General features: G+C 33.4%; 2 protein-coding genes across 6 annotated transcripts; one reads left to right on the top strand and one right to left on the bottom strand.

Moving 5' to 3' along the window:
• Nucleotides 1-3899: 3899 nt before the first annotated feature.
• On the bottom strand, nt 3900-9664 carry LOC123223843 (sec1 family domain-containing protein MIP3). Of its 3 annotated transcripts, none has more exons than XM_044647247.1 (9): nt 9487-9664; nt 8614-9094; nt 8448-8524; nt 7640-7783; nt 7134-7283; nt 6240-6749; nt 4493-6043; nt 4343-4411; nt 3900-4182 (listed from the first exon to the last, which is right to left on the bottom strand). In XM_044647247.1, exons 3-9 carry the CDS (start codon nt 8493-8495, stop codon nt 4054-4056), a joined length of 2601 nt encoding a protein of 866 aa, XP_044503182.1. In that variant the 5' UTR covers nt 8496-8524; nt 8614-9094; nt 9487-9664; the 3' UTR covers nt 3900-4053. The 3 variants fall into 3 exon arrangements, with proteins under 3 accessions (XP_044503182.1, XP_044503183.1, XP_044503184.1); XM_044647248.1 differs by having other exon boundaries at nt 8448-8517; XM_044647249.1 differs by lacking the exons at nt 8614-9094; nt 9487-9664 and having other exon boundaries at nt 7640-7692.
• A 3952-nt stretch (nt 9665-13616) lies between these two features.
• LOC123223519 (plant cysteine oxidase 5-like) lies at nt 13617-18641 on the top strand. Of its 3 annotated transcripts, none has more exons than XM_044646694.1 (6): nt 13617-13818; nt 14307-14482; nt 15349-15494; nt 15667-15814; nt 17902-18105; nt 18233-18641. In XM_044646694.1, exons 2-6 carry the CDS (start codon nt 14380-14382, stop codon nt 18349-18351), a joined length of 720 nt encoding a protein of 239 aa, XP_044502629.1. In that variant the 5' UTR covers nt 13617-13818; nt 14307-14379; the 3' UTR covers nt 18352-18641. The 3 variants fall into 3 exon arrangements, with proteins under 3 accessions (XP_044502629.1, XP_044502630.1, XP_044502628.1); XM_044646693.1 differs by having other exon boundaries at nt 13618-13818; nt 14202-14482; XM_044646695.1 differs by lacking the exon at nt 14307-14482.
• Nucleotides 18642-20175: the final 1534 nt, after the last annotated feature.

Genomic DNA, 20175 nt, shown 5'->3' with positions numbered 1-20175 from the left:
GGAACTTATGTATTTATAGGCATAAAATAAGTAAACTTGCATGGATAAAGACAAAAGGGATTAAGAGTGGGAGACAGATGGCCAACAAGCTTGTGTGTTTTTTATATGTGTAAAGTTTTCAAACTTATACGCCATTACGCGTTTTCATAGTATATTCTTAAGCACGGGTTCGAAGAAGAGCACAGGGAGGAAGCACTGAGGGACATGATTGAAAACAAAAGTCGTAGCAATATTGACTTGCTTTTTTGATTCAGAAGGAATCATGCCATGCATACTACAAGTTAAAATAATCTGTCTTTTGCATTTTCCAAGTCCAAACTTTTCCTGCATTTTACTACTCATATATATATATATATATATATATATATATATATATATATATATATATATACAGAGAGAGAGCGGGTGGGGATGGTGGGGTGTTGGCCAGAGGCCACCAAATTTGACTTGTTCAACTTGTATATCCATAACTTTATCATATGAATTTATTTAATAGGGAAAAAGCGCGTGAAAAGTCAAATAAAGTTGATTATGCCATGTAAGACTTTTACGTATCATGTCGCTAATAATATTCCCGTGACTCATAACCCTTACTCGTAATGCTATATTAAGATATTATTGCTAAGATATTTATTTGGTTTTGGATTTGGTGTGTGACGTTAACATGTGAAAGACTCATTTGAGTCCACTTGTATTTTTTTTGGATTTTCTTTTTGCCTCACTAATACTAAGCCGTAGACTTTCGGGATGGCAACCCGACCCCGGGGAGGGGTGGGGGTGCGGTTTTTTGGTATAGGGATAACAAAGATTTTTCATCTCTTTTTTTAGGAAAAAATTACCCTCTCCATCCTCTATCCACAAGAAAAAAAATTTCTCTTTGCACTCTTTAAATATAATATAAATATATTAAATAAAAAATTTTACTAAAACTAAAATAAACCACTATTACAAATTAATAATATATGTTAACTATTTTAATATATACAAAAAACATAAATAAATTTAAAAAATATAAATAATCTAAAATTATAAGGATATATTAATATTTTAAGTAAAAATATTAAAATAAAGGGTGGGTATGAGGGCAAAGAGTAGACACATGTATCTATGTCAATGACCCATCATCAACTCTGGGGATATTTTTCATCCCGTCTCTATTCCTTTTTCTTATTTATATTGAGAAATTCTCTCTCCATTAGGGTTGGGACCCTAAATTTGGGCAAAAATTACTATCTTTAATAGACTTAATTTTCAATAAGGTTGTAATAAGTTTTAATATATAAATACTCGATCAACTTACATACAATTATGGTCAAATTTTGGATAGTTATGCGAGGGATATATAAAAACCCTTTGGAGTGTTGATGGGAGGTATATAAAAATTACTCTAATAATTTATATTTTATTACTTACGTTATTATATTTAGTTTATAAATAATAAAAAATTTCAGTAATATTTTATTAATAATAATGATATAACAGACAATATAATGCATAATTTTATTACTACATTTACTTTAAGTATTAAAAGATTATTAAAGTAATATCGATTCTATTATTATAATTATATTATTATTTATTATTTTTTTAGAATAAAAATAACATCATTTCAATTAATATAATAAGTAATATAAAAAAAATTTTGAATAATTATATTAAAAAATATTTAAGTAAAATAATATATTAGTATTTTTTTATTACCTATAACAAAACATAATAATTATTTATATTTATTAAATTTTATCAAATATAATAATTATGTATACCTAAAAAATCTTCTAAAAAATTTATTTTTAAATTAATTTTTTAATTTTAATAATAAAATTTTACTTAAATCAAACACACTGATAAGTAATGACATGGGTGAATAATTTAACAATATCCCAATTTAAAGTTTTATATATTATTTACATTCCTCCTTCCATCTTATTCGATAATTATGAACATGATCATGTAGAAATAAACAAAAAAAAAATTATTGAAGACATTGACGTTACAAAAGTTTGATTTTCTCACATAACGGGACCTTAGAACTTGCTGACTTTTACATAATTTAAAGGCCAAACGACTATTTCCCACCCAAGGTATGCTGTAATGACAAGTTTCCCCCCTTTAACTATGGAAATACCAAACACCCACCCATGGCCAGTTAAATTTAACAGAACCCTAACGCCTGAAAATTTTATCTCCTTTTGCCCCCCTAAAGTTTGAAAACAAAAATTTCCCCCCAGCCTAAGTTTAAGAAAATGGCAGTTTCACCCTAGGGTTTGGTTTTGAAATCTCCGGCGACCTCTCCGGCTCCGTTGCCGACGGCTTCTCCCTCCCGAAGAATCCTCTCCTTCCGGTGATCGGTTTCCTCCCATTTGGAGGCCCGATCGTCGCCGGAAAAGCGGTGGGAGACGAAGAACTTCATCGGGGAAGACGAAGTTCTTCGTCTTCCAGACGAAGACGACGGCTTCGTCTTCGTCTGGGAAGACGAAGAACTTCGTCTTCCCCGACGAAGTTCTTCGTCTCCCACCGCTTTTCCGGCGACGATCGGGCCTCCAAACGGGAGGAAACCGATCACCGGAAGGAGAGGATTCTTTGGGAGGGAGAAGCCGTCGGCAACGGAGCCAGAGAGGTCGCCGGAGATTTCAAAACCAAACCCTAGGGTGAAACTGCCATTTTCTTAAACTTAGGCTGGGGGGAAATTTTTGTTTTCAAACTTTAGGGGGGCAAAAGGAAATTATATTTTAGTTTATTTTTTAATATTATAGAGAAAATGACAATTTTACCCTTAACCCCGTTACTTTTAACTAGCCATGGGTGGGTGTTTGGTATTTCCATAATTAAAGGGGGAAAACTTGTCATTACAGCATACCTTAGATGGGAAATAGTCGTTTGGCCTAATTTAAAACAACTTACGGGTGATGGTGATACAACGGCTGACTACTCTTTAATATTAATTGGCAGTAGGTTTTTGACCATGCAAAGTTTTTGATTTGGTATGTCGATCCCTAGAAGATGCCTCAATTTGAGTGAAGTTTTTGTTTCCTAACCAGTTTTGTCAAATAATAAGTAATATTATTAATTATAATTTATTTGACTTAGATTATTGTATTAAATAATGAATCATGACATATTTATGATAGTGTATGTAAATAATCTAATTATGGATTATAATTACTTTTTAAAGTTATTTAAATCATAATATCCGAATGAATATATAATCTGCTTTCTTCCCTTTCCTTTCAAACTTTTAAAAACTAAAATTTTTTTCCTAACCCAAGTTTTAAAAAATAAGAGTTCTTCTTTAAGGTTTAATTTCTAGATCTTTGACGTTATTACATCATTGTCGACTGTCTTTCCCTTCCAAAGCTTTTTTTTCCTCCGACGATCTCTCTCCACTCAGTTAGATGTCTGATTGGCATCCAATGAAGCTTGAGAGACAACAGGAGACAAAGCTTTTTGTCTCGTGTCGTCTTCCAAGCTTTGTTGGACGCCGATCAAGTATCTAACTGAGTGTAGAGTGATCACCTGAGGAAGAGAAAACTTTAGAAGGGAGAGACCGCCAACAATAACATCAAAGACCTAGAAATTAAACCATAAAAAAAAATTATCATTTTTTAAAACTTAGATTAGGAAAATACCTTTAGTTTTTAACGTTTATCGAAAGAAAAAGAGATAAAATTTTAAAAGGTTAAAATTTCGTTAATTTTAATCGTTCATAGGTAAATAAATGAGATTTTCAAAATTAAAGAATAAAAACTTGAGATTAAATGATTCTTTGAGTGGGAAATAGTCCTTTGGCCCATTGGAAACCATTTAAAAGCACGATCCCATTTCTTTGAGAAATGAAATATATACTTTTCTTTCATCATGCTAATTAAGAGGACCAGTACCAAATCTAGAGAGTGTGATCAGCCGTCAATTCATCCATCGCTAAGATAAAGAGAATAATTTGAACTGCCAGCCACGGAGCAATTTGCACTTTATCATACTTTGTTTCTACCATATATAATTATTTTCATTTAACAAATTAAAAAAAAAAAAAAAGGTAAAGTAGCGCTGAAATCAAATGTGAGCGGACTCTCCTAAGAGTAAATCAAACATGTCATCAGGAGTTAGAAGAGTTGTTCCACCAATAATCAATTCTAAATCAGGCCTTCCACTCTCGGATAATGCCTCCATCGCTTCGCGAACCTGAGATTATATAAAGAGGTCCAAGTGTTAATTTTATAAACATGGTCTCTCAAAGTAGTATCAAAACAAACTTCACATGCAGACTCATCCTGAGAATACGAAAGCAGATTCTTGAAGAGAAGATTACAATATAAGCTGAAAGAGCTCGAGAAATTTGTACCTCTAAACCATTGATGCCACCAATAACAAATATCAGAATAACATTTTGGTCAGCAAGACTGGGTTTGGCCTGGAGATTTTTAAAAACAAAGTTAGCCTTCACAACTGCTGAAGAACAATTTCAGTAAAATTTAGAGAGATGATGAATTACCTGTCCGAGCCCAAATCTCCCAAACCCACTTTTGAAAAGTCGCCCCACAGTAGAGGAATGGTACTCCAGCCCAGGTACATCAGACTTACTCAATACGTTTCTAAGCAGCTTATACAGTAATCCCTTACTCGTGTATGAATCACCACTAAAGTTGATTTCAGAGTCCAAAGGATCTTCTCTCAACTGCATATTCCAATTCTTTAGACCAGATACCTTGTGAAAAAATTTGAAAAGGTTATCCACCCTATCCCGCAGCTCCAACTTCAGCTGCATGTCATTGTATGCTTGGTCTTTCTTATCATCATTATCTACATCTTCATCACCCCACTTACCCCATTGATCATCGTCAAAATCATCAATATCTAACTGATCTGAAAATGCTTCTTTGGTGTCCTCTGATTTCATTCTGCTTAAATTGGCCTCAAGCTCCTCTGTTAGACCATGGAGGAACTTCAGTTTGGCTGCTGATGGATTTTCCAGAAATGCATCTACAATAGCTTCTTTTAGAAAATGTTCCTCTTGCCATGAAAATGGGCCACCAGACCCAGATGTTGGGAAATTTTCACCTGCCAATACATAACCAATAACCATAAGGAGCAGAGCATCTTTGAAGGAGAGTAGTCCTTGTGACGACTCATGTTTTCCATTCTTCTTCCCCTGTGATCCTACCAAACTCTTGTTGATAAGATCGCCAATTTGAGCAGTGAGGCTCTGGCTAGTGTCTCCAGCACTGACATGCAACATTTTCTCTGCGCTGATAAATGCATCCCATTTGGCACTCTGGGATTCCTCAAGAGCAACTAATGCAGCTGCGCCTAACTGAATAATTCCTTTATTTCTTAAAAAAGTCGACTGGTTTTGTGCCAGTGCTTTAGTCATAAGTTGCAACTCCAATTTTGTAGCAGAACCAGGACGGGTTCTCACATTAACATTTAAATTTTCCTGACGCACTGTCTCCTGGAGCCATTTCTTTACCAATACAGCCCCATCCTTTGTTCTTCTATCCAGTAAAGTTTCCATAAACGGTGTTCCACGAAAATTTTCAGTTGAGACAAAGGACCCATTGAAAAGCTGAATCTCAGAGTAAAGGGACTTCTCCGTATGGACTTTGTTGCCAAGATCAACCAAATCTACAACTTGGCAAGAATGGTTGTATGCATCCCACCCACGTAAAAAAGCTTCGACGTTCAGCAAAATCAGAGAATCTTCTCTTTCTGAATCTTCTATACTTAAGATATTTGCAATTGGTATATGAACATTAATAGGAAGTCGTTGTATGCGAGGAGGCCCCAATTTGACTTGGCTTTGAGAACCTTTCGTGTGGTTATAGGATGTAGTTCTTTTCCTACGAGGCAAAGATAAAAATATGCGATCAACAAGAGAATCTCCATGACAGCATGGAGTTAGAAGATCAAATGTGCGGTCGATAAGTAATAATCCAGCTGTTCGTTTACGGCGACCTACATCATAAAGGCTTGACATATCCGTCAAAATCTTCCCAACAGTTTTTGACAAATCACCAAAGGAAAATATTTCCAATTTCAAGTCCATCTACACAATTTTTGAAAAGATATTAGGATAACAATATAATACAAAGTAACATAATGAACAACCGATATAGTGAAATTCAATATATGTGTGTGTGTGTGTGTAGATAAGCATATTAGAAACTTGAGTAAATAAATAAAAGAATACTCCAATATGAAAAATTTAACAAAAACAAGTTTAACCATGTGCTGCTTGTTACCTTGGCAGCCAGATGGTAAAGAAAATTGGCTGTAAGAGTAGCCCCTAGAGGGACATCATCACCATCAGAGAAGGACCTGGTACTTATTGGAGGTAACCCAGGACTAAGAGAATCCTCATGTTCATTTGATAAGCATGCTTCAGCTATAGATCCCTCTGAAGGTAAGACAAACACCCTAGATGAAAAAGGACACAAAATCATAGGAAAGTGATGAACAGAAACAACCAATTTTTGCCCTACATCTTCCATTAGCCCTACTGGATTATCTTCATATAGATCATTTCCAACTGAACTAGCTTCAAAATTAGGGATGTTCTCTCCACTAGATGTAAGCCGTGACCATCCATCATCTTCAAAGGTCAATTTTTCCAGGAAGTTGTTAGCTTCTGACTGTCTGGACTTTGTGTTGCTCATCTTAAGAAGCTCTTCATAATCTTGAAGAAGCAAGGATTTATACTCACCGAATGCATCTGGCCCAAGAGGTGAATCGGGATATGCTGAGTGAGCTATCTACAATGAGAAAATTTTCCAATAATACTCAAACATAACAGACAAAGGAGGTTATGGTAGGGAAAAACACGCTGTCACAAGAATGAAATCAAAATAAAAACATATAGCATCATACTACAACTTATCACTGTAGAATGTCAACAGTGCACATATGACAATGTTTAAATAGAAATTGCACAAGAATCAAAGGAGTTTCAGATTAAATCTTAGATACCATTAGTACCAACATAAAAATTTGTTTCAGATGCCATATAGGAATAAGATAAAAGTTAGGTGATTAAGTTCATAACTCGCACAACAAGAAAATGAAGAACACAAAAGAAGTTTAAATGAGAGTAAGTTAATAAATCCTAACATATAGAAACAGCTATATCAAAAAAGCACCTCTGAGATAGATGTGAATATTGCACAGTGACGAACACTGTGGTGTGTCCTCAGGCATTGCATGATGTAGCGATGTGCATCACTTAGTAGACGAGATGTCATAACCACTATTTTCCTAGGGGGATCAAAATTTGTGTTCCAATCAGCCGCCTACAGAAACAATTCAGTAAAATTAGAAAATGCTTGACATAGAAGATATGACTATAAATTGAATCAAAATTCTAGATAAAAAACCTAGCACAAACAGAGGAACTAACAATCTAGCACATCAAGACATGTCTAGATACTGTGTTATCCCCTTAATTACTTAGCAAAACTCTCCTTGTGTGCTCTCAGTTTTGTGAGATATAACCTAATTTCTTGGTTTTAAACATCATTAGGGTCTGAAACAAGAAGGAATGAAATTATGCTATAAAGTATTTTCAAAACTTTAAAGAGGCTATAAAAAAATGTTGGGAAATTTAAAAAGAGTGAGATTTGATTTAAAATGTGCCCAATCAACTTACCCCATCGAGAGCACACATGTTTTCCAAGCTGCACACAGCACGTACTCCAAGTTCTAGTAAGACAGGAAATGCTCCAATAAATTGGAAACTCTCAGTACATCCAGAATCTATGTACAGAGTAGCATCTTCAATGTGCTCTGATATCTAAATAAAATTAAAACAAACAAACAAAAGCAAACCAACTGAAAAATGCACCAAGAATACAGCTATCCATCAACATAAATGAAGTATTTGTAATTTGGAAATAACCAGTACAAATGACATAAAACAAAATTCATGGTAGAGCCTAAATTCATTAGAATACCTAACAGCTCTAGGAGATTGAAAGAAAATAATGGATTCTGGGTCTATGGTGTCCATGTTATACACATCAAAGAACCAATGATGCAGCTTGTTAACAATGTACACTCATCACTCATAGCTTCTTTCTTATCATCATAAATCCACAAACCCCCTTAGTATACTCAAGTCCAGAACTATATTGGACCATACAATTCTAGGTATCAGAAAACCCATGGCAATTTGCTCCAGAGGTATCAAAAAATTTTCCCGGAACCTTAAAATTGTCTATAGCCCTAACAATTCAGGGGTTGTAACTCTGTCAATGGATTAATTAAGTCCATTACCGGATATTGAAGCCATAAATTCAACAAAAACTAAGTCAGTCATGCCCAATCAATGACATTTTCAACCAAACTTCTGTAAAAATACTTAATATGCACCTTATGCATAGAAATGGTGTGATAGCTCCAGCAATTCACTTCAATTATCCAGAAAAATAAAATTCATAGTGAGAAACAAAACTTACTTGGCGAATGGAATTAATACAACATTTGGTCAAATCAGCCAGAGCCATCTCAAAGAGAAAATCTGCAGAACTACAACCTTAACCAAAAAGTAACAAATGCAGTTAATAAACCAGAAGAAATGATGACAATGATTTGACTGTTGGATTTATTATGCACAAGATTTACCTTAATCAAGAATTCACAAGCTGATTTAGAGCAAACAGAGAATAATAACAGCAACTCGCCAAGGATTGAGGCTTGCAGCTTTCCCAATGGATAGAAAGGAATGAAATTGAAGACGGTAACAGTTACACGTTACTTCTCTGGTGAAATAAATCTTTATTTTGGGTTTGGTTTCCCTCTCCCTCTAATTCTATGTGATTTTAAATATGTTTGATTTGAAAGACGAAAGTTTATGGAGGAAGAAACTATTATGCATGAGAATTATGCTTTGCAAGCGTTGTAAAGTCTCTGTATGTAATATGGCATGATGTAACGACGATACCAACTTACCGGAACTAATTTCAGTAAGCTGATAAAGCCTCTTCTAGAAACTCAGTAGCTGAAATTATGATTAAATATGCAATTAAATACTTTGCTCTCAATCTTTGAATCAAATCGACGGTATTAGATCTGCATGACATTCATCTCATCCCTCTCTGCCAGTCTTAATCAACAAACACAAACGAAACACTAATTAAATAAATCCAACGCATTTCTTGTGAAATTAACTAACTAAATTGGACATAAAATATGAAATTTATACAACATTCTAATATAATTGCAATAAATTTGAAAAATATTAAAGCATTGCAGTGAATTAATCGATTGTTTTTATTCAATTTTCTCCATAATCAAACAAAAAGAAGATAGTGAAACGAAAAATAAATGCAATTACCAGAGGTTTCATATTAAAAATAATATGATCGAAGGGCTTTTAAAATTTGAAATAGAAACAAGCAGTTTGAGGAAAAGAGGAGTCGCATCAGATCGATAGAGTTAAAAAAAAAAAAAAAAAAGAGCGAAAAAGAAGGGAAGAGAGTGCGTAGGCTAACATACCTGGAGTGCGCATGATTAATAAAACTCGCAGGAGGTGCGACTGAAATGATGAAGAACAGAAGAAAAGAAGGGGCCGTTGCAACTTGCAAGTAAGCAGGGTGAAGGGAAGAAGAGGAGAAGGCAAAGGAAAATTTTGGACATGTCACTAGTGGGCTTTTTTGCTGGGGCTTTTGGACTCTGGCTGGTTAGGCCTGCCTATATTTCATTCTTTCTCTCCTACATCTTGCATTGCCCTACTAATAGAATGAAATTTCTAAGCTAATTTACCATTCGGGGGAATAATCATTTTCGTGGTTCATCTGTCTCAAACTGAGACTGACTTGGTTTCCCTCTCCTTCTAATTCCATGTGATTTTAAATGTGTTTGAGTTGAAAAACGAAAAGTACATTGAGGAAGAGACTGTTATGCATGAGCTATTGTTGTTGGACCCAAAAGTTTGCTGGAACTAAGGTTAAATTCGAGTCAAACTGAGTTTGAACTCTCCTAAACTCGGGTTTAGCTCAATTTTCATGAAATTGAGCTCAAGCTCGAGCTTAGGTTCGTCAAGCTCACTTCAAATGAGCTTAAACTCGAGTTCGTTTGAACTAAACTTATTTTAAACTTATTCAAACAAAATTCAAATTCGAACTTAAATTTGAATAAATTCAGTTTAAATCTAACTCTAACTGGTCTCACCAGACAAGTGGGCTGAGGGCACAAACAACAAGGAGAAAGTTGAGATCACATGGGCCTAGATATTCAGGTTTGAGAAGACAGGATCCAGTACACACGAGACAGTTAGCTTTGTATACTTTTCCATCCTCTCCTTAAAGGCTTGTTTCAAACTTGCAGACAGTCGAAAGCAAAGGCTGTTACAGGAATATCAGTGATGCCATTTTCTACCATACTGATAAACTTGCGCCCAAACAACATGTGCCTGGTAAAGATTAAACTTAGTTTCTCATCTTTGTAATGCTCCTTCAACTCCTCAATCTTCCTCGTAATTAAGTTGAACCCTGGCAATTCCTATTTGGGGTCATGCTGTAGCAAAGGGGAAAAATCAAGAAGGTCAAGGTAAATAGGATTAGAAACTTCCAATTATTCATTGATTTCAACTCTTAAAATTTGGTTTTCAAGATCACAAACGGTACGGTTAACTACGTTGTCGCAATTAACATTTTTTAATTCCATGATGATAATACTTTAGAATTATTTATGAAAAATGGTATATACAACATGCAGGTAAAAGAGTTTTTAAGTGTACATTAAAAATATGATATAAAAAAACATAATTTTTATTCATCTAAATGATAATAAAAGTATTAAGGTGTTCAAAACTAGTTAATTGGATCGGTTTATCAATTTTTTAAATTGAATTGAATTTTTTATTTAAAAAAATCATAAATCAAAATTGAACCGATTTAAAGATTAACTGATTTTGAATTGAATTAAAAATACCAATTAAACAAATAGAATTTTTGGTTAACCAGTTTTTGAATCGAATTTTAAAATAAATATCATATTTTATTATTTTTGCTAATTTTTTAAAAAATATTTTTAATATTTTATTAATTTTTTATTCAACTTTTTAAAAATTGATTAAGTTAATCAGTTTAAAAAATTAGACAAACCAGTAACCAAATCTAAAAACCATTTTTTCTATTTTTTAAACCAAAATATGAACCAATTTTTTTTATTTTTCAGTTCAATTTTCAATTTAAAAATTGGTTTTATTTAATTATCGGATAATTTTGAATACTCTTAAGGGGGTGTTTGGTTTGGATAATGTTTTATTACCAAAATAGAAAGATTACCTTGAAGATAGATTACTTAGAAGATTACTGGATATAAATGATTATTATGTTTGATAAAATTTGATAGGTATAAATAATTATTATGTTTGGTTAAAGGTAATAAAAGATTATTAGTAAATTATTTTATTTAAATGTTATTGAATATAATTATTTTTAAATATTTTTTATATTATTTATCGTATTAATTAAAAATAAATTTATTTTTATCTTAAAAACTAATAAATAATAATATAATTATAATAAAATCAAGATTACCACCTATATTAACTGTCACGTCAGCATTGATAATAAAAAATTATTATAATATTTTATTATTGACAAACCAAACAAGAAAATAAAAGATAGATTATTAAAGGAATTTATCTTAACTGGAACCAAACGGCTCATAAAAGATACCACTAAATATATTAATTTAACTATTAATTATGATAAAAAGGGAATACCGTAGCAACATATAAGGTGTATTTCTTAGAGCATAAAATACAAAATTGTGATGCATCCTTTTGCATTATATAGGATAGATTCCTCCTGTAACTTTATATTTATAAAGTCGCATCCTTTGGAATTGTGCTCCAACTTTCGGTGCTCAAGATGGAATAACAACTTGGAATTTGTAATAATGCAATACTATTAATGCAATGAATTAACCTAAATAGTGTGACCAACCATCATGCAGTAATTTACACAACTATAAGGTTTCCTTTTGTGTTATCACTTGAACAAAGGCCAATGGCGTATCGATTATACCAATTAAACTTTGTTATAAATTTCTCATATAGAGCAACATTCTATATACATATTTTTTTAATATATAATGAGATATATAAATGATATATTATTATACGATTAAATATTATTTTATTTTTAATTTAAAATTATCAAATCACATAATGACATATTATTTGTATATTTAATTATATATTTAAAATTTTATTGTTATTTTAATCATAATTTATTCAATTTCTTTTGTCTATTTTACATTACCAAGTTTGTTTTTATTTTTCTACTCAAATTTCATATTTTGAATTCTTGTTTTTTCGTAAAACAGGGCATAACCCCAAAAAAAATCAATGGGAGGGTAAAAGTAAAATTCTTTTTTTAATCTAATCAACAGCACAATTTACTTATCATATAGAATTGTGAATACTTATATTATAATTAAAAAAAATTCTATATACTAATAATAATACTGAAATTAAAACCAAAAATAAAATCTTTATTATAAATGACGTCAACTATCTTTTTACAATTAGATTATAGGGAAAAGGACTGTCCCACCCAAGTTTTACCCTTATTTTATAAGTATACCTAACCCTAATGGAAAATTCAAATATCTATCCAAAGTTTAATTTATTTGGATCCACTCACATATTTTCTATTAGGATTAAGGGATAAATTACTCATTTTATCAATAATATTAAATAATTAAAATTTTATCTCATTTTTCCTCTTTAATTTTAAAAATTAACATTTATCCCCTGAATTAAGTTTTAAAAAATTCACTTTTCCCATTGAAATGTAGCCACTTTCTCTGACAACAACGGATAAGTTTTCGTCTAGAGGTCCACCACCTCTAGATGACGATCGTCAATGATAAGCGTCGTTTAGATCTGGACGATGTTTTGTCGTCTATTCTAGAGTCGTCCATTCTGAACCATCGTCTAGAAAATGGACGACGAGGGTCATCTAGAATGGAAAACGTTCATCACTCTCCCTCCAACCACGTCATTGTCAGTAGTCGGAGGGAAAGTGAAAAAAAAATTAGGAATTTGGGGGAGTGAAAATTACTTTTCAAAGTTCAGAGATGAGGGTAAAAGTTAATTTTTAAAGTTGGAGGGGGAAAATGCACTAAAATTATATAACTATGATATAAACAGTAAAATAACGGTTTTATTCCTCTATTTAATAAAAAATTTAACAACGATTTAGAGATGGATAAGTGTTCGAGTTTTTCATCTAACGTTGATATATTTTTGGGATACAACTAAAACTTGGGTGGAAAAAGTCTTTTTCCCAAGATTCTATCTAAAGACGTGATGGATGACGCACCCTCGACGTTTTTCCACAAATAAATTCTTCCAATTTCTTTCATTATCACCGACTTTTCTAGCGAGCAAAAAGGCTATGGATGAATGACTCCACTATTGGTCCAAGGGCTCATCCTAAAGTTCTATCTAATGACTTCTGTACAAAATTTAAAAATTACATCAGGTTGATATTTTTAGGAGAGAAAGAATGGAAGGGTATAATCGTAAATTAGGGTGGAAAAAGAGGCGGCCCTAGCCAGGTGACAAGGAGCTGAGTCGATATATTTATTTTTATCCCCTTACCTATCGTAAAAACAAAAAAAAAAAAGTTGCTCAGCCAGAGCCCAAAAGGCCGAGCGAAAAAGACCACTAGCGACGTGTCCAAAATTTCCCTTGCCTTCTCCTCTTCAACCCTTCTTTACTTCGCTTGCAACGATCCCTTCTTTATTTCTGTTCTTCTTCATCATATCAGTCGCACCTCCTGCGCGTTTTATTAATCATGCGCGCCCCAGGTTTGTTAGCCTACGCACTCTCTTCCCTTATTTTTCACTCTTTTTTCTTTACTCTATCGACCTGATATGCCTTCTGTTTTCCTCAAATTGCTTTTTTCTATTTCAAATTTTAAAAGCCCTTCGATCATATAATTTTTAATCTTAAACCTCCGGAAATTGCGCTTATTTTTTATTTCACTATCTTCTTTTTGTTTGATTGTGGGGAAAATTGAATAAAAACAATCGATTAATTCACTGCAATGTTTTAATATTTTTCATTTTTGTTAAAATTATATCGGATTGTTTTAGAAATTTCGTGTTTTATGTCCAATTTAGTTAGTTAATTTCACAAGAAATGCGTTGAGTTATTTAATTGGTGTTTCGTTTGTGTTTGTTGAATTAAGATTGGCAGAGAGGGATGAGATAAATGTCATGCAGATCTATTACCGTCGATTTGGTTCATAGATAAAGAGCAAAGTATTTAATTGCATATTTAGTCTTAATTTCAGCTACTGAGTTTCCAGAAGAGGCGTTATCTGCTTACTGAAAGTAGTTCCGTTAAGTTGGTTTCCACGTTACATCATGCCATATTACATACAGAGACTGTACAACACTTGCAAAGCAGCATTCTCCCCCAATGGGCCAGTTTCGGATGACGCCCTGGACAAAGTTCGAACTATGTTAGGTATCAAGAACCGGCTCTTTATAGTGTTATCATTTATTAATTTGTGAGCTCTTTTCAGTCTAGAATGACCTAAATAGACTTATAATAAAATTTGGCAAGTTTTTTCTATTCTTGGAATGTGCATGTGATGTGGGCTTAATTGATTTTTCATGAAGAATCACCCATTTGGATGACAAACTGGTCTCTGTGACATAGTTAACTCTTTTGTTACACGTTGGACATAGTTTGATGGTTTGGTTGGGGAGATGGAAGTGTTACTGAGTATGTATTGATGTGGCACTATCGATCATTTACATAGGCAATCCATATTTAACTTACCATGGGTCCTGAATAACCTGTAAGCTGAATGTGGAGTTTGTGCAAAATTCCACTGCTCATTTTAATGAGATTTGTCTTTTGACAATCTTTATTTGATAGCCTGAGTGTTGAATTCTTTAGCCTATTGTAGAAATCAGTTAAAAGTTCATTTTTACGTATGATAAGAAGGGCTAATTTTCTTTATGTGTTTGATGAAGATGCATTGTAGCTTCCTCTCTGTACATTGTGTTGCTTTTTTCTAGTATATATATTTATTTAATATTTCTGACATCAGTTGCATGTGCTTCTACTGTGGCACCATCTTTTAATCCTTTGGTTGGTAAGGTTTTGACAGGTTAATTGTGCAATGAATTTAGAGTTTTATCCAGTTTCACTCTATGTTGTATAGTCTTCTGAAATTGCTGGTGAAATATATTTCTGGAGGTTCTAATTTTTGCTTCCAACGTACATGCTGACAATAAATTTCAAAGTTTTTTTGTTTTGCTGTCAGCATCGGTATAATTTCATATTACTTGAAAATTTTAACCCCAGATATTATTTTATTGCAGAAAAAATAAAGCCTTCTGATGTTGGCCTCGAACAGGAGGCACAATTGGTACGTAAATTGCCAGGTCCTATGTTTGAGCGTAATGGGAGGCATCAATCTTTGGCACCAATCAAATACTTGCATCTGCACGAGTGTGACAGTTTCTCTGTAAGCATAGCTGCAAACTGCCTGTTACTGAGTTACATATTTTTTTCTAAGCTGGAAATTATTCTTTGTGTTTGAGATCAATGTTTTTTTATTTATTGCAAGTAAAATTGTGAAACTTGAAACTGACTTACTGAGATCCATTTTTTTTTAAATCTTTATATTTTTTCCCCAGATAGGAATTTTTTGCATGCCGCCTTCATCAATCATACCCCTCCATAATCATCCTGGAATGACGGTTTTGAGCAAGCTCGTCTACGGTTCATTACATGTGAAGTCCTATGATTGGCTTGATTTGCCTGAGCCTACTGATCCAACAACAGGTGTGTTCTTAGGGTATATTGTCTTCCCCTTTTTAATTGATTATGTTAGTCTTATTGTGTCTGCAAACATTACAGAATGTGCACAACGTGATAGAACTTAAGTTGCACTCCGTTTGATGAATTCTAATTTCTTGATGACAATTGGGTTTTTTTCTTTTTTTTTTTGGTGATTTGGAATTGTGTCAACCACAGGAATATTTAGGCTAAACCTTAAAACTTGCTTTTTTTTAGGGATCTGCTGCTCTTTTTTTAATTGCTTCATGGAAGGATTTTTGCATTTTTATCATGACAATATATTGTTTTATTTAGATATGCTATATAATTCCTTTTATCTTTCTGTTCTACTTATCAAGTTGTTTGACTTCCATAGGGAAATGATGTTACAATGATTGTTGTTTCCATTAAATTAATATACAATATGGGAAACCAAGAGTAGATAGGCATATGGGAGATTGACTTCTTGTAATTGTTAGTATGGGTAAGATTTTTAGCGTATTTGGTTCACATTCAACTGCTAAGTGTGTTGAAATATTAATGTTGGAAATACCTACCTTGTTCTTTGGGGCTTTAACGTCTATATGAGGTTTATTCTAATTAAATTCTATTGAATTGAGGTTTCTTGGAAAAGTATGGCATTCTCATGTGCCATGGGCTTTAATAAACTATTCATTATAGTACAATATGTATTGATGAAGGAATTGACCTAAAGTTACCTTCAGAACTTTAAATAATCTATGACTGTTGCGGTGCCCTTTTTATGGAGCCTTACATGTACTTGCTTTAGTTATTAAGATATCTATTGCTTCCCACTTGATTTATATTGCATTTTCAATTGGAAAGCCTGAGGTCTTATCTTTACGGCTTGATTTCTTTAGATTTTTCTAGCTACTATATGATCTTTTAATTGTGTGCAGATATACAAATAGATGATTTTTCATTAGAAACTTTATCTATTCCTTGTTGTTCAGTTTGCTGAATGACTTAGTTGATTTATTGAACACATACTGATAATTTTGAGCATGGATAAATTAAAAGTTTTCTTATATCAGTATAACACCCTTCCATTGGGATTGAAAGCTTTTTCAATTTGAGTCGTGATTCTAGATATGAGTGCTAGTGTTTTAGCTTGTAGGGTATGGTCGTGCACAAGTCTTGAGATTAACTACTGAACCAGAGTTGGGGCCATAATGAGTTGTGTGGGGTTAAAAGCAAAAAATAAAGCAATAACTCTAGTTGTACTATAGCGATTCATAGAAAAATCCGGTACAATATGTAGTCATTTTACAGCTAAGAGAGAGCCTATGAAGAGATGTCAATGTTAATGTTAATATCTTCTGGTAGTATAAGATTTTGCTTTTCATTGATATAATTTTAAGGAAGCTAATGATGGGGAGTCTAGATTGTTGAAACTCTTATGCCGGTTATGCTTCTTTTATGAACCCAGTTGAGAATGCTACAAGATTTTATCATTTAATTGGCTGGTAACTATAATTCAAGTTACTGTTTTCTAGTGTGAAATGTTTGGGTTAATTTGAATTTTGACTTGGTATTTAAATCTCTGGTGATAAGCAAGAATTACATTTGGCATTTACCCTATTTTGGTTGCGGATTTGTGGACCAGCTAATGTTAATTTACAGGCACTAATTTAGTATTGCTATTATTGGTTTATCTAATTTTATAGTTTTTCTTAAAGTTATTATTGAATTCTACAAACCCACTTGTGATTTAAGAAATAGTATTGGATGGTTTTGGTTATGTACATAGTTCTAAGATAAAATATATAAGAAATCATGATATATACATTCTTTTTTATTCATGAAGAGGAATATTTGAGGCTTGTGGTATTTTGATTGATTAAATAAACGTGTTTAATAAATAAGGTCATACAAATATTTAAAGGAAAGACTTCTTGTGAGCCTTGTGATGGCATTAAATGTTTATATTCTATAATCTTTTCCTTTTAATTGCATTTGCTTTATTTATCTCAGTTGATCTTCTCTTACCCTCCCCAAAAGATGGATGGTTATAGATATATGTCATCTTTTAATTCTGACTATTTATGTTGGTTTTGATCGCTGGTTTGCAGCAAGACCTGCAAAGATTGTTAAAGATCTTGATATGACAGCTCCTTGTGCGGTGACAACTCTATATCCCACTAGTGGAGGGAACATCCATTGTTTCAAAGCTATAACTCCCTGTGCTCTCTTTGATATCCTCTCTCCTCCATACTCTTCAGATCATGGTCGACATTGCACTTATTTTCGGAGGTCCCCCAGAAGGGATCTTCCAGGTAATCATACCTGTTTGTTTCGAATTGTTATTACCTGATTCTCTAAAGTAAATCATGGCTTTACTGGCTTTTTTTTTTCCCTCCTATTGTGTAAGATGCTTATTTATTTTTTCTTGCTTAAATGAAGGTGAACTTGAAGTGAATGGAGTGACAGTCTCAGAAGTTACTTGGTTAGAAGAGTTTCAACCCCCTGACAACTTTGTGATTCGGAGAGGGCTGTACAAGGGTCCGGTTATTAGAACTTGAGAATTGTTGATTTGGTGTACCATCCATTCTAATGATATTGACTCTTCAAATTGTGGAAAAAAATGGAGGGGAAATTGTTTATGGTTTGTCAATAGCCTAGGCAATATTTAATTTTTGGGCTACGTAAGTTAGACATTGGGCATGTACATATTATTGCTGCCAATATAGTCCGTCGATTTACTGACCTCACCCTTTACTAGTGAGATAGCGAGTTGAAGTTGAGAAAATTTTCTGCCTGATTATATTTGTGTTTGCTTATGTTTGTTCAATGACAATAAGCAGTTGACATAGCTTTATTGCCTGTGTTGGTAACTGAGTTTTGCATTGGTCAACTAGCCTGACCTGACTTACCAATTTAAGCTGTTAGGGGGTGTGTGGAATTGCAGGCTCAATACGGTTGAACAGGATTCGGTTTGGTTGGAGCCTGAGTTCAATTCTCTCTCTCTCTCTCTCTCTCTCTCTTTCTCTCTCTCTGTTGCACATTGAGTAACTTGTTTTTTGTCCAAAGCCCTGGTTTTTTTAGCAAATAACCTCCTCGAGCTGGTGTTGAACCTCTCTTTTGGGGTTGTGTCAATCACATTGAACAGATCAAATGGGTTGTTCTCCTCTCTCAAAGAGCGCTGGGTTACTACAACTCTTTCACACATCAAATTGAGCAGCTTAGTCTCGAGTTTGTTGTTTATTTTTTTGGGAAATGTCTGTAGAAAATGCACTGGTATCTCTCGTAGCAATTTGTATAGTTGGTCATTTGTTCTAGGGGGTAAGCTATTTTTAGTTGTCCTTGTTCTCCCAGCCTCGCTTGTCCGTTGTAAATTTGTATTACTGTAAACTATTAAGGGTTTTTCATTACTCGATTTGACCAATGATACAAGGGTTTGGGTTAATATTGACCACCGGATTTCAATAGGAGGCCAGTAAATCAGTTATTGTGTCGACTCATTTTATTTGGAATCCCTCCTTTGCTCTTTGATGTTCCAGTAGCTGCAAGATAACTTACTTTTGAGATTATAGATGAAAATGGCCGGATTATTTATGTACAATAAATAAATATGAAAACTAGTTGGTGTTGTTGGCAAATGCTTTCGAAGAAACAATTTGACCCAACAACACGTCCTGATTGGCATCTGTGTGCGTGCGGCGAGATCCCATATGGTGCCTATGTTTGCGGCGTCTCTTTAGCCAACAGCAACAGAGGCCTCCTCACCTAGATTCTTTGCAGTATCCAACTTAATTTACAGAATAAAAAGATTACTCATTAATATTATTCTTTATAAGGGTAAATCTTGAAACGAAACACTAGTCACTCCGAATAATATGTTTTTTAATTAATTCAATTTTAATACTGATTTGGCCAAAGGACATATTCCCACCTAAAGTCTAGTGTTTTCGCAAATTTTTACATATTGACTTTAAAAATCTCAAACACTCCCTCGTTTATTAATTTTTTTTAGCTATTGTCAAGAGTAAAATTGTCATTTAATGACAATGTTTTAAAAAACCAAAAAATTCATCACATTTTCCCCTAGGTTTAAAAACTAACATCTCCCCCCCTCCCCTCCCAAGGTTTGAAAAGTGGCTAATTCTCCTCTAGGGTCACCTCCTCTCCGACGAACACTAACTTTTTGCCCATCAGTGTTCTCCCTCCCTGTCGACTTATCTCTTCCTTCTGGTCTCTTCACCACCCTTCCTTGTTCAGATTGGTTTCAATGATTGCACTCCTTTGTTTAGAAAGCAACGAAGACGTGTCTACAATGTGTTCAGATTGAGACGAACGTTGTTCACCTACTAGGGTCTTTGTTTATTGGGTTTTTATCAGTAATGTGT

The sequence above is a fragment of the Mangifera indica genome, chromosome 8 (assembly GCF_011075055.1).
Source record: "Mangifera indica cultivar Alphonso chromosome 8, CATAS_Mindica_2.1, whole genome shotgun sequence".
Taxonomy (NCBI): domain Eukaryota; kingdom Viridiplantae; phylum Streptophyta; class Magnoliopsida; order Sapindales; family Anacardiaceae; genus Mangifera; species Mangifera indica.
The sequence above is the reverse complement of the archived record's forward strand: the minus strand, read 5'-3'. Positions and strand labels throughout refer to the sequence as shown.